Source organism: Callionymus lyra, chromosome 13, assembly GCF_982586985.1.
Source record: "Callionymus lyra chromosome 13, fCalLyr1.hap1.1, whole genome shotgun sequence".
In the NCBI taxonomy this organism is placed as follows: Eukaryota; Metazoa; Chordata; class Actinopteri; order Syngnathiformes; family Callionymidae; genus Callionymus; species Callionymus lyra.
In genome coordinates this window covers 3,154,471-3,168,741 of record NC_141830.1, presented here as the reverse complement: position 1 = coordinate 3,168,741, position 14,271 = coordinate 3,154,471, and the positions used below count along the sequence as shown (strand labels likewise).

Below are 14,271 nucleotides of genomic sequence, written 5' to 3'. Positions count from 1 at the left end.
CACTAAATAACATGATAGTATCACTAAATGACACGATAATATCACTAAATAACATGATAGTATTACTAAATAATGCGATAGTATCACTAAATAACATGATAGTATTACTAAATGACACGATAATATCACTAAATGACACGATAATATCACTAAATAACATGATAGTTTTACTAAATAACATGATAGTATCACTAAATGACACGATAATATCACTAAATAACGTGATAGTATCACTAAATGACACGATAATATCACTAAATAACATGATAGTATTACTAAATAACATGAAAGTATTACTAAATAACATGATAATATTACTAAATAACGTGATAGTATCACTAAATAACACGATAATATCACTAAATAACATGATAGTATCACTAAATGACACGATAATATCACTAAATAACATGATAGTATCCCTAATTAACATGATAATAACATGAATAACATGATAGTATCGCCAAATAACATGATAGGTATCACGAAATAACATTATACTGAATATATTTGTACACTGATGGTAGTTTTGTACTTCCTGAACATTACGGTTCAGATAAATCATTAGTATCACTTCGACTCTTCTTCACCTATGACGTCTCTCAGAGCCTCCTCCGGTCGTCGACAGGTGTCAATCATCATCACGGTCGTCGAGTCAGAAGCAGCACAAGAACCTCAGCAGACATTTTTTAATAATACTTCAGAAAGACAAAGAGTTACATGAACTTGTGTCAGGTACACGAGGTCCCGACGATCACTCGTGAAGATGAAAATAAAATAGTTTGTACAAGTATTTTACAGGAACAGAGCAGGTTTTCCTCGGGTTCAGACGTGTGGGGCGACAATAAATTACTTAAACATCGACTACATGTACAGAACGAGTCGTCGTTTCGTACATGTAGTCGAGAGTTAACGTGTCGTCCTCGTGGATCGTCTGGATTCAGCCTCTAAAGTGCGTTTACAGTGTCGGTTCTTCTCGCAGCAACTCTATGAAAAAAAACCTGGCGGCGTGATTGAAGAAAAAGTTCACCGACCGTCGCTCCAAAGTCAAAACCAACTGAAATCCAAATCGGGAGAAAAAGCTCCCGGTGACGCTTCGTCAAAGTTCCCTGATGGTTCACCGACGCCAGGAGGTGTTAGTAGACCATTAGAAGAGTCCAGATGTTCCAGGGGTGGCCACGAGGTGGTGCTGTTGTGCCGTTACAAACCATGAAGTTCTTAAACCGCCGTCGTCCGGTCAGGCGTGTAAGGCATCAAGACTCTCGTTCATCCGGAGACTATGACGCCTCTCTGGCGGCGTGCAGCGTCTGCGCCTCGCTTAGCAGGCGCCGCACGTGGCCCTCGTGGCGGACGCCGGCCTCCGCCGCCGCGAGCGCGGTGAGGGCGGCGGCGCGGCTCAGGGTGTCGACGCCCGCCGCCGCCAGCGCCCCGGCGTACATGGGCAGCCCGATGGACACGAGCCAATCGGAGACGGTGCTGACGTTGCCTGAGGTCGAGGGCTTCCTGCACATGTCCGTCATCCCGCCGGAGGGAATCTGAGGGGTCAGAGGTCGAAGGACACGCGTCAGAGAAGGATCGTTATATGAAGTAGGATAAAAAGATAGGTTTTCGGATCAGTATAAACTTAACATTAAATAATTATTTTTAAAAAAAGCGTACAGAAACATATTAGAAATATATATAAAAATGTCTATCAAAATGAATATAAAAGTGTATAAACGATATATAAAATGTACATTAAATATATGTAAAAATATATATATAGATTTAAAAATGTAAATAAAAATATATATAAGAATATATATAAATATGTATAAAATATATCTAAAAACTTATAAAAACATGTATATAAAAATATATATAAAAATTTACATAAAACAAATTAAAAACATGTATAAAAATGTATATAAGAATATATATAAAAATCTATAAAATATATAGAAAAATCTATAAAATATATATAAAATATAAATAAGAATGTATATAAAAATGTACAAAATATATATAATAATATATATAGAAATTTAAATAAGACTATATATATAAAAATGTATAAAATATATATAAAATATATATAAAAATGTATAAAATATATATACAAAATTATAAAAACATATATAAAAATATATACAGTATAAGAATATATATATATATAAATGTATAAAATATATATAAAAATCTATAAAATCTATATAAAATATAAATAAGAATGTATATAAAAATGTACAAAATCTATATAATAATATATATAAAAATTTAAATAAGACTATATATATAAAAATGTATAAAATATATATAAAATATATATAAAAATGTATAAAATATTTATACAAAATTATAAAAACATATATAAAAATATATATAGTATAAGAATATATATATATAAATGTATAAAATATATATAAAAATGTGTAAAATATATATAAAATATAAATAAGAATGTAGATAAAAATGTATAAAATATATATAATAATATATATAAAAATTTAAATAAGACTATATATATAAAAATGTTTAAAATATATATAAAATATATATAAAAATGTATAAAATATATATACAAAATTATAAAAACATATATAAAAATATATACAGTATAAGAATATATATATATAAATGTATAAAATATATATAAAATATATATAAAAATGTATAAAATATATATAAAATATAAATAAGAATGTAGATAAAAATGTATAAAATATATATAATAATATATATAAAAATTTAAATAAGACTATATATATATATACAAAATTATAAAAACATATATAAAAATATATATAAGAATATATATATATATATAAATGTATAAAATATATAAAAAGAATTATATAACAATTTACTTAAAAAATGATAAAAACATATATAAAAATGTATAAAATATATATAAGAATATATATAAAAATGTATATAAGACTATATATATAAAAATGTATAAAATATATATAAGAATATATATAAAAATATATAAAATATATAGAAAAATCTATACAATATATAGAAAAATTTAAATAAGACTATATATATAAAAATGTATAAAATATATATAAAATATATATAAAAATGTATAAAATATATATACAAAATTAAAAAAACATATATAAAAATATATACAGTATAAGAATATATATAAAAATGTATAAAATATATATAAAATATATATAAAAATGTATAAAATATACATACAAAATTATAAAAACATATATAAAAATATATATAAGAATATATATATATATATATAAATGTATAAAATATATAAAAAAAAATTATATAACAATTTACTTAAAAAATGATAAAAAACATATATAAAAATGTATAAAATATATATAAGAATATATATAAAAATGTATATAAGACTATATATATAAAAATGTATAAAATATATATAAGAATATATATAAAAATGTATAAAATATATATAAAAATGTATAAAATATATATAAAAAATGTGGAGCTGCAGTTCCACTCACGGCCATGCGGTGTTGTTTGCGCAGCTCTCTGACCCGGAGCTGGTCCATGTTGTTCGCCACGTCCTTCAGCGGCTGTTCCAGGTCCTCGGAGTATCTCTGCACCAGGAGTTGAGGGATCCCACAGCGGCCGTGCTGCAGGTCACATGACACGTCAGAATAACGCTCAGAATGTATCCTCTCATACACGGGTGTTTGCTACACACTTATGAAGACAGGTCACATGACGCGTCAGAACGTATCCTCTCATACACGGGTGTTTGCTACACACTTATGAAGACAGGTCACATGACGCGTCAGAACGTATCCTCTCATCCACGGGTGTTTGCTACACACTTATGAAGACAGGTCACATGACGCGTCAGAACGTATCCTCTCATACACTTGTTTGCTACACACTTATGAAGACAGGTCACATGACGCGTCAGAACGTATCCTCTCATACACTTGTTTGCTACACACTTATGAAGACAGGTCACATGACGCGTCAGAACGTATCCTCTCATACACTTGTTTGCTACACACTTATGAAGACAGGTCACATGACGCGTCAGAACGTATCCTCTCATACACTTGTTTGCTACACACTTATGAAGACAGGTCACATGACGCGTCAGAACGTATCCTCTCATACACTTGTTTGCTACACACTTATGAAGACAGGTCACATGACGCGTCAGAACGTATCCTCTCATACACGGGTGTTTGCTACACACTTATGAAGACAGGTCACATGACGCGTCAGAACGTATCCTCTCATACACGGGTGTTTGCTACACACTTATGAAGACAGGTCACATGACGCGTTAGAACGTATCCTCTCATACACGGGTGTTTGCTACACACTTATGAAGACAGGTCACATCACTGAAGATCTGACGACAGCGTAACAGGAAGTCATCAAGAGTCAGAATAATGCTTGACTGACAGGTGACGGAGAATGTTCGTCATCAAGAGTCATGGGTCAATATGACCCGCATATGTTCCTGAGACATGATCTCTGAAACAAACATGTTGACGTGACCAGAACACGAGTCACTGCAGACCAGAAGAAATCCACCAGAGTTGTGTTGTCATCCCTGGAGTGTGTTTGTTTTGTTGTGTTGACTGAAGAGAGTGTGAGTCTCTGACGGTTTCACGTCGTAAACTTAACGACTGAAACCACATCAGAGCCAGACTGAAGGCAGTCGCTGCAGGGGCCGCGTTTATTGATGCACACACACACACACACACACAAACACACACACACACACACACAAACACACACTCACTCACTCACACACGCACATGCACACAGACACACACGCACACGCACACAGACACACACACACGCACATGCACACAGACACACACACACACACACTCACACACTCACATGCACACAGACACACACACGCACACGCACACACGCACACGCACATGCACACAGACACACACACACACATGCACACAGACACACACACGCACACAGACACACACACACGCACATGCACACAGACACACACACACGCACATGCACACAGACACACACACACACACACTCACTCACACACGCACATGCACACAGACACACACACACACACACACACACACGCACACAGACACACACACACGCACAGACACACAGACACACGCACACAGACACACACACACACACACACACACACACACGCACACAGACACAAACAAGCACACACACACGCACACAGACACAAACAAGCACACACACGCACACAGACACGCAGACAGACACGCACACAAACAAGCACACACACGCACAAAGTCGCACGCACACACACACACGCACAAACTCGCACGCACACTCACACGCACAATCATGCTTTTTTCATGCTAAGCTAGCATGTTTACCTTTCAGCTTAAATGTTCCTCACGAGGTTTCATAGAATACCGAAGTCACGAACGAAATGACCTTGAGGTGTCGGACTGACCCCGGGTCAAAGGTCAGGGTCGTGGGCTCACCTTGTCAGAGTAGGGTTCCCCGGTCAGGTCGATGCTCTCGGCCTCCAGACGTTGCTCCAGCAGGGTCAGCAGGTCCGGACACATCTTGGCGTGAGACAGTTTCCTGGACGCCGACACTTTGCCCCCCAGGTCCGAGAGCCAGGGGGGCGGGGGGGCGGCGCCCGAGTCCTCGCCCACGGACGAGGCGGACGAGGTGGTGCAGGGGCTGCTGGGAGTGCTGGGGGTCTTGGGAGGAAGAGCCGGGGCGCCGGGGCTGCCGTAGTAACGGGTGACGGGGCTGCTGGGATGCGAGCGGGTGAGGGAGTGGGTGGGCGAGAGAGTGGGGGAGGGCGAGGAGGGCAGGGACAGGGGGGCGTGGCGAAGACCGTTGGCCAGTCGGTCTTTGGACTTCTTGGCGGGGACCGGAGGAGGAACCGGTGGTTTTTTGGAGTGAGTCCGGGTCGCTCGGATCCCAGCGTACTCAGGGGGGCTGCAGGGCTCGGGGTGTGCGGTGGGACACGGGGGGCGCAGAGGCAGCTGATGGGGAACTGGGGGTCTGTCCCCTCTGGATCTGGGGCTCACTTTCGGGGGTCCGTTCGGACCCTTAGCTGGACTGGTACTTCTAGACTCGGGTCCCTCTTTGGCAGCTTCCACGTTCAGGACCTGCTCCGGGCAGACGTCCCCGAGAGAGTGCGAGCGTCTCCCGGACACGCCGGGGTCCGGATCCTCCAGGTCCGGATCCTCCAGGTCCTCGCAGCTGCGGCAGCTCCGGAGCCGAGAATGTCTCCGGGAATTCCGGAGCCGGTGGAAACCCTTCAGGGACGCTTTGCTGAGGAGTTTCTTGGGGAACTTTGAGTCCGAGGTCTTGCCGTCCCCCTGCACGCTCTCGCTGGAGAAGGTCAAGGGCAGCGTCGGGAAGTCCGGAGACTGAAGACCAGCCGAGGAGCGACCGGAGCGACACGCGTTCTTGTTCTTACCTGGAACGACAAGAACAAAGAACTCAGTTCAGGTCGAAGAGGTTCAGGTCGAAGAGTTTCACGTCGTGCTAACTAGCAACATGCTAACACCACTGTACTGGACCAGCACGAGTCTGGAGCTACTCACCGGCGCTGGGGAACAGATCAGGTGGAGACGGAGGATCAGGCGCAAAATGAACGTCAAACGATTCTGAATTGTTTGTTTTTTCAAGTTGTATTTAGAGCCGTTGAGTGGATACTGACGAGTTATTTACATTTTGTCCATTTATTTTGCTGAAGAAAGAGCTGAGCCAAAGGACAGAGCTCTACGTTACCGTCCATTTTCTGACTCAAATCTATGGTCGTTAGCTTTGTGGACGAGACAACAAGATGGCGGAGGAACGCGACTAAAACCCGGAGAAGATGTCGCTAAGATATGGAGCTCAGTCGTTCGGCAGAGACTCAAAGTAGAACAACTTATTCTAAGACATATTGAAAAATTATGAATTTGAACCTTTTGGTGAATATTTGTTTCTCCTCCGTCTTAAAATGTGTTAAAATGTTTTTAAATGCAATGAATTTATGTCTCTATTCAATTAACTCATAATAACATAATAATAATAACAACATTTTTAAGATCCTATTTATAAAGTCACTGCCTTTTAATCAGGGCTGATGGAAAATAAAATTTAAGCTGAATGTTGCTATACTTGCTAGCTTAGCTAGTGGCTAACAGTGCTAGCTGTAGCTAACAGTACTAGTTTAGCTATTGGCTTACAGTGCTAGTATAGCTAAAAGTGCTAGCTGTTGCTAACACTGCTGGTTTAGCTAGTGGCTAACAGTGCTAGCCGTTGCTAACACTGCTAGTTTAGCTAGTGGCTAACAGTGCTAGCTGTTGCTAATACTGCTAGTTTAGCTATTGGCTTACAGTGCTAGTATAGCTAACAGTGCTAGCTGTTGCTAACACTGCTAGTTTAGCTAGTGGCAAACAGTGCTAGCGGTAGCTAAATGTGCTAGTTAAGCTAGTGGCTAACAGTGCTAGCTGTAGCTAACACTGATAGTTTAGCTATTGGCTTACAGTGCTAGTATAGCTAACAGTGCTAGCTGTTGCTAATACTGCTAGTTTAGCTATTGGCTTACAGTGCTAGTATAGCTAACAGTGCTAGCTGTTGCTAACACTGCTAGTTTAGCTAGTGGCAAACAGTGCTAGCGGTAGCTAAATGTGCTAGTTAAGCTAGTGGCTAACAGTGCTAGCTGTAGCTAACACTGATAGTTTAGCTATTGGCTTACAGTGCTAGTATAGCTAACAGTGCTAGCTGTTGCTAACACTGCTAGTTAAGCTAGTGGCTAACAGTGCTAGCTGTAGCTAACAGTGCTAGTTTAGCTATTGGCTTACAGTGCTAGTATAGCTAACAGTGCTAGCTGTTGCTAACACTGCTAGTTTAGCTAGTGGCTTACAGTGCTAGTATAGCTAACAGTGCTAGCTGTTGCTAACACTGCTAGTTTAGCTAGTGGCAAACAGTGCTAGCTGTAGCTAAAAGTGATAGTTAAGCTAGTAGCTAACAGTGCTAACATTTTTAAGGTCATATTCATAACGTCACATCATTTTACTTCATATTTTTCATTAAGTGTCTTGTTGTGAACCTTCATCTTGGTGGTTTTGCGGCTGATGGTGAAATGAAAACTGGAAGAATGTGGAACAAATGTAGCATCAGGTCGACATGAGGAAGACATGAAAGAGAAACCAGTAAATAAAACAAGAAGGAAGCAGTGTGTGTTTTAAGAAGTGGCTTTTATTCCACGACTTAAACCTCAGAAGGACACACAGAAGAAGAAAGTTTGAACAGAGCAGTGGCTTATGGAACATTTGGAAGAACAAGGGATAAAAAATGAATGAAAACAGTCTGAAGCAAAGAAAGGGAATAAAATATTGTTGCAATAAAAAAGTCTTTGTTTTAGCGAGAAAAGATCTTTCTGGAATTCTTGTGAGGAAACATGTGAGCTTTAAAATGTGAAATGTTTGGCTTGTAGTTTGGGAAGTACTGTAAGTACTTAATATAAACTGATATAATCTTATATTCTAACATAATACGCGCTAGTACCAGACGGGCTAGTACCAGACACGCTAGTATCAGACATGTCAGTACCAGACGCGCTAGTACCAGATACACTAGTACTAGACAAGCTAGTACCAGACGCGCTAGTACCAGACGCGCTAGTACCAGATACGCTAGTACTAGACAAGCTAGTACCAGACGCGCCAGTACCAGACGCGCCACTACCAGACGCGCCAGTACCAGACGCGCCAGTACCAGATACACTAGTACCAGACGCGCTAGTACCAGACAAGCTAGTACCAGATACACTAGTACCAGACGCGCTAGTACCAGACATGTCAGTACCAGACGCGCCAGTAGCAGACACGCTAGTACCAGACACACTAGTACCAGATGCGCTAGTACCAGACAAGCTAGTACCAGATACACTAGTACCAGACGCGCTAGTACCAGACATGTCAGTACCAGACGCGCCAGTAGCAGACACGCTAGTACCAGACGCGCTAGTACCAGATACACTAGTACCAGGCGCGTTAGTACCAGACGCGCTAGTACCAGACGCGCTAGTACCAGACACGCTAGTACCAGACACACTAGTACCAGACACAGTAGTATCAGATAAGCTAGTATAAGACGCGTTAGTACTAGACAAGCTAGTACCAGACGCGCTAGTACCAGACGCGCTAGTACCAGACGCGCTAGTACCAGACGCGCTAGTATCAGACGCGCTAGTATCAGACATGTCAGTACCAGACGCGCTAGTACCAGACACGCTAGTACCAGACACGCTAGTACCAGGCGCGCTAGTACCAGACGCGCTAGTACCAGACGCGCTAGTACCAGACGCGCTAGTACCAGACACACTAGTACCAGACGCGCTAGTACCAGATACGCTAGTACCAGACAAGCTAGTACCAGACACGCTAGTACCAGATACGCTAGTACCAGACAAGCTAGGACCAGACAAGCTAGGACCAGACACGCTAGTACCAGACACACTAGTACCAGGCGCTCTAGTACCAGACGTGCTAGTACCAGACAAGCCTGTACCAGGCGCTCTAGTACCAGACGCGCTAGTACCAGACAAGCCTGTACCAGGCGCTCTAGTACCAGACGCGCTAGTACCAGATTTGCTAGTACCAGATTTTCTAGTACCAGACACGCTAGTACCAGACAAGCTAGCACCAGACGCGCTAGTACCAGACAAGCTAGTACCAGACGCGCTAGTACCAGACGCGCTAGTACCAGACGCGCTAGTACCAGACGTGCTAGTACCAGACAAGCTAGTACCAGACGCGCTAGTACCAGAAATATTTCTCTGCAAGTTCTACAACCTCCGGATCATCAGGTGTAACATTAAGTCTGACTGAGCAACAAGTTCTCCTGAAAACAGTTCTCCTGGAGTGAGTTCAAGGCAGACGAAGCTTCTCGACTAAAGCTTCTCTTGGGTACGTCTGGTAGTCGACGGCTGGAGATCAGAGCGAGGCAGGAAAGAAGACGGGAGTAAAGAAGGGATGAGGAGTCATGAGGACCAGAGACGGGAGGTCTAGACCGGGTCCAGAGGAGGAGGATCAGGGGAAGCCGCCATTACCGTTCTCCAGGTTCTCGTTGCTCTCGTAGCATCCGGAGTCTCGAGGCGAGTCCCCCACGACCCCGCGACCTTCTGAGATCAGCTTCTCCTGAGAGCCCGACAGTCCACCGCGCTCGGGGTCGCTGCTGCCTGGAACCACAGGAGACACATCCAGAGATGAAGATCCAACAGTTACTGTCACACGGATCGTAACGGTTTAGAAAACTCAACGACACAACTTTTCTCTACCTTCTCTGAGTACAGCGGCTGTCGACCAATGAGGCGTGTTTGTTTTGATCATGTGACTGAACCGACAGCACTGACGATATAATAAATTGTGTTGCTTCGTTATTCCACGAGACTCCTGTAATTTCCCAATGAGTCTTGAGCGTCTGGTACAAAAACTAGAAATTGTTTTCAGGTGTGTTGGTGAAGCTTCATGAAACCGTTATATAGTTTTATATAACATATTTTAGAAACAGTTTTTAATTGTTTGAACGGAGACGTGACCCTCTAGTGGTTAAATAGCGCAATATAGACGCGCTAGTACCAGACGCGCTAGTACCAGACGCGCTAGTTCCAGACGCGCTAGTTCCAGACGCGCTAGTTCCAGACAAGCTGGTACCAGACGCGCTAGTTCCAGACAAGCTAGTACCAGATACGCTAGTACTAGACAAGCTAGTACCAGACGCGCCAGTAACAGACGCGCCAGTACCAGACGCGCTAGTACCAGATACGCTAGTACCAGACGCGCCAGTACCAGACGCGCCAGTACCAGACGCGCTAGTACCAGACGCGCCAGTACCAGACGCGCTAGTACCAGACGCGCCAGTACCAGACGCGCCAGTACCAGACGCGCTAGTACCAGATACGCTAGTACCAGACGCGCTAGTACCAGACGCGCTAGTACCAGACACGCTAGTACCAGACGCGCTAGGACCAGACGCGCTAGTTCCAGACAAGCTAGTACCAGATACGCTAGTACTAGACAAGCTAGTACCAGACGCGCCAGTACCAGACGCGCCAGTACCAGACGCGCTAGTACCAGATACACTAGTACCAGACGCGCTAGTTCCAGACGCGCTAGTTCCAGACGCGCTAGTTCCAGACAAGCTAGTACCAGACACGCTAATACCAGACACGCTAATACCAGAGGCGCTAGTACCAGAGGTGCTAGTACCAGATACGCTAGTACTAGACAAGCTAGTACCAGAGGTGCTAGTACCAGACACGCTAGTACATAGATGCGCTAGTACCAGACACGCCAATACCAGACACGCTAATACCAGACGGGCTAGTACCAGACGCGCTAGTACCAGACGCGCTCGTACCAGACGCGCTAATACCAGAGGCGCCAGTACCAGATGCGCTAGTACCAGACACGCTAGTACCAGACGCGCTAGTTCCAGGCGCGCTAGTTCCAGGCGCGCTAGTTCCAGACGCGCTAGTACCAGACGCGCTAGTTCCAGGCGCGCTAGTACCAGACAAGCTAGTACCATATAGTTTTGTATAACATATTTTAGAAACAGTTTTTGATCGTAGTGGTTAAATAGCGCAACTGCGTTCATAAATCCTCGTCATCTTAAACAACGGTCGAAGCTTCTGTGACACGTGTCGTAAATATCTTTAAACGTCGGCGCCCCCTGCAGCTCCGACGCCCTCGTAGGGTTAAAGGTCGTCACTCACTGTCGTACTCCTGCAGCAGCTCCACCGCCGTCAGCAGCACGGCTCGATGCTGAGGGTCCCGGATGTTCAGCTCGTCCAGGTCCTCCTCCTCCAGCAGCTTGAAGGTGTCCAGGTCCTCGTAGCCGTTGAACAGGAAGGTGGGCATGTGCTCCTGCGGACGCAAACTCATGTGGCGTGATCAGAGGACACCCTGGAAAGGTCTCCAGTCTCTGCCCCAGCCTTTGAGCAGCAGAGGTTCTAGTCTGAGTCTCTCCTGGACGACTGAGCTCCTCTAAGAAAGAGTTATTTTATGGTCCCGGAGCTGCTGACCACAGATCTCTTGTGATGCTCAAGACTATGAAGGTGGATTTATTTCTTTATTATTTCATCAAGAAGATAATAATTTGTTAAAAAAGCACATTTTCAAACCGTTTTCTTTGATTGAGGTTCAAAAAAAGAAATTCGATTTTTTTTTTTGGATTGAAGTCCCTTTTTTTATTATTATTTGTTTGATCGAAATAACATTAAAAAATATTTTTTGATTTAAATAACTTTTTTTTGATTGAAATAACTTTTTCTTTGATTGAAGTAACTTTTCTTTGATTGAAGTAACTTTTCTTTGAATTAAGTAACTTTTTCTTTGATTGAAGTAACTTTTCTTTGATTGAAGTATCTTTTCTTTGAATTAAGTAACTTTTTCTTTGATTGAATTAACTTTTTCTTTGACTGAAGTATCTTTGTCTTTGACTGAAGTATCTTTTTCTTTGACTGAAGTATCTTTTTCTTTGACTGAAGTAACTTTTTCTTTGACTGAAGTAACTTTTTCTTTGATTGAAGTAACTTTTTCTTTGACTGAAGTAACTTTTTCTTTGACTGAAGTATCTTTTTCTTTGACTGAAGAATCTTTTTCTTTGACTGAAGTAACTTTTTCTTTGATTGAAGTATTTTTTTCTTTGACTGAAGTATCTTTTTCTTTGACCGAAGTAACTTTTTCTTTGACTGAAGTATCTTTTTCTTTGACTGAAGTAACTTTGTCTTTGACTGAAGTATCTTTTTCTTTGACTGAAGTAACTTTTTCTTTGACTGAAGTAACTTTTTCTTTGATTGAAGTATCTTTTTCTTTGACTGAAGTAACTTTTTCTTTGATTGAAGTAACTTTTTCTTTGGTTGAAGTAACTTTTTCTTTGACTGAAGTAACTTTTTCTTTGATTGAAGTATCTTTTTCTTTGACTGAAGTAACTTTTTCTTAGATTGAAGTAACTTTTTCTTTGACTGAAGTAACTTTTTCTTTGATTGAAGTAAATCTTTCTTTGACTGAAGTAACTTTTTCTTTGACTGAAGTATCTTTTTCTTTGACTGAAGTATCTTTTTCTTTGACTGAAGTAACTTTTTCTTTGACGGAAGTATCTTTTTCTTAGACTGAAGTATCTTTTTCTTTGACTGAAGTAACTTTTTCTTTGACTGAAGTAACTCTTTCTTTGACTGAAGTATCTTTTTCTTTGACTGAAGTATCTTTGTCTTTGACTGAAGTAACTTTTTCTTTGACTGAAGTATCTTTTTCTTAGACTGAAGTAACTTTTTCTTTGACTGAAGTATCTTTTTCTTTGACTGAAGTAACTCTTTCTTTGACTGAAGTAACTCTTTCTTTGATTGAAGTAACTTTTTCTTTGACTGAAGTATCTTTTTCTTTGACTGAAGTAACTCTTTCTTTGACTGAAGTATCTTTTTCTTTGACTGAAGTATCTTTTTCTTTGACTGAAGTTACTTTTCTTTGACTGAAGTATCTTTTTCTTTGACTGAAGTATCTTTTTCTTTGACTGAAGTATCTTTTTCTTTGACTGAAGTAACTTTTTCTTTGACTGAAGTAACTCTTTCTTTGACTGAAGTAACTCTTTCTTTGACTGAAGTATCTTTTTCTTTGACTGAAGTATCTTTTTCTTTGACTGAAGTAACTTTTTCTTTGACTGAAGTATCTTTTTCTTTGACTGAAGTAACTTTTTCTTTGACTGAAGTATCTTTTTCTTTGACTGAAGTATCTTTTTCTTTGACTGAAGTATCTTTTTCTTTGACTGAAGTAACTTTGTCTTTGACTAAAGTAACTTTGTCTTTGACTGAAGTATCTTTTTCTTTGACTGAAGTATCTTTTTCTTTGACTGAAGTATCTTTTTCTTTGACTCAAGTAACTTTTCTTTGACTCAAGTAACTTTTTCTTTGACTGAAGTATCTTTTTCTTTGACTGAAGTTACTTTTTCTTTGACTGAAGTAACTTTTTCTTTGACTGAAGTATCTTTTTCTTTGATTGAAGTAACTTTTCTTTGAATTAAGTATCTTTTTCTTTGATTGAAGTAACTTTTTCTTTGACTGAAGTAACTTTTTCTTTGATTGATGTAACTTTTCTTTGAATTAAGTATCTTTTTCTTTGACTGAAGTAACTTTTTCTTTGACTGAAGTAACTTTTTCTTTGACTGAAGTAACTTTTTCTTTGACTGAAGTATCTTTTTCTTTGACTGAAGTAACTTTTTCTTTGACTGAAGTATCTTTTTCTTTGACTGAAGTATCTTTTTCTTAGATTGAAGTAACTCTTTCTTTGACTG

The 14,271-nt window shown here is 40.6% G+C and overlaps 1 protein-coding gene across 4 annotated transcripts in view; it reads right to left on the bottom strand.

Annotated features, from left to right (window-relative positions):
* Positions 1–672: 672 nt before the first annotated feature.
* sash1a (SAM and SH3 domain containing 1a) overlaps positions 673–14,271 on the bottom strand; it is a 277,273-nt gene continuing 263,674 nt past the window's right edge. For all 4 annotated transcript variants that reach the window (XM_087805052.1, XM_087805053.1, XM_087805055.1 and 1 more), the window contains 5 exons: positions 11,699–11,849; positions 10,034–10,162; positions 5,451–6,406; positions 3,474–3,605; positions 673–1,535 (listed from right to left, as the gene is read on the bottom strand). In XM_087805052.1, the coding sequence (XP_087661178.1) occupies positions 1,278–1,535; positions 3,474–3,605; positions 5,451–6,406; positions 10,034–10,162; positions 11,699–11,849 (1,626 nt within the window). In that variant the 3' untranslated portion in view covers positions 673–1,277. The remainder of the gene's footprint in view (positions 1,536–3,473; positions 3,606–5,450; positions 6,407–10,033; positions 10,163–11,698; positions 11,850–14,271) is intronic.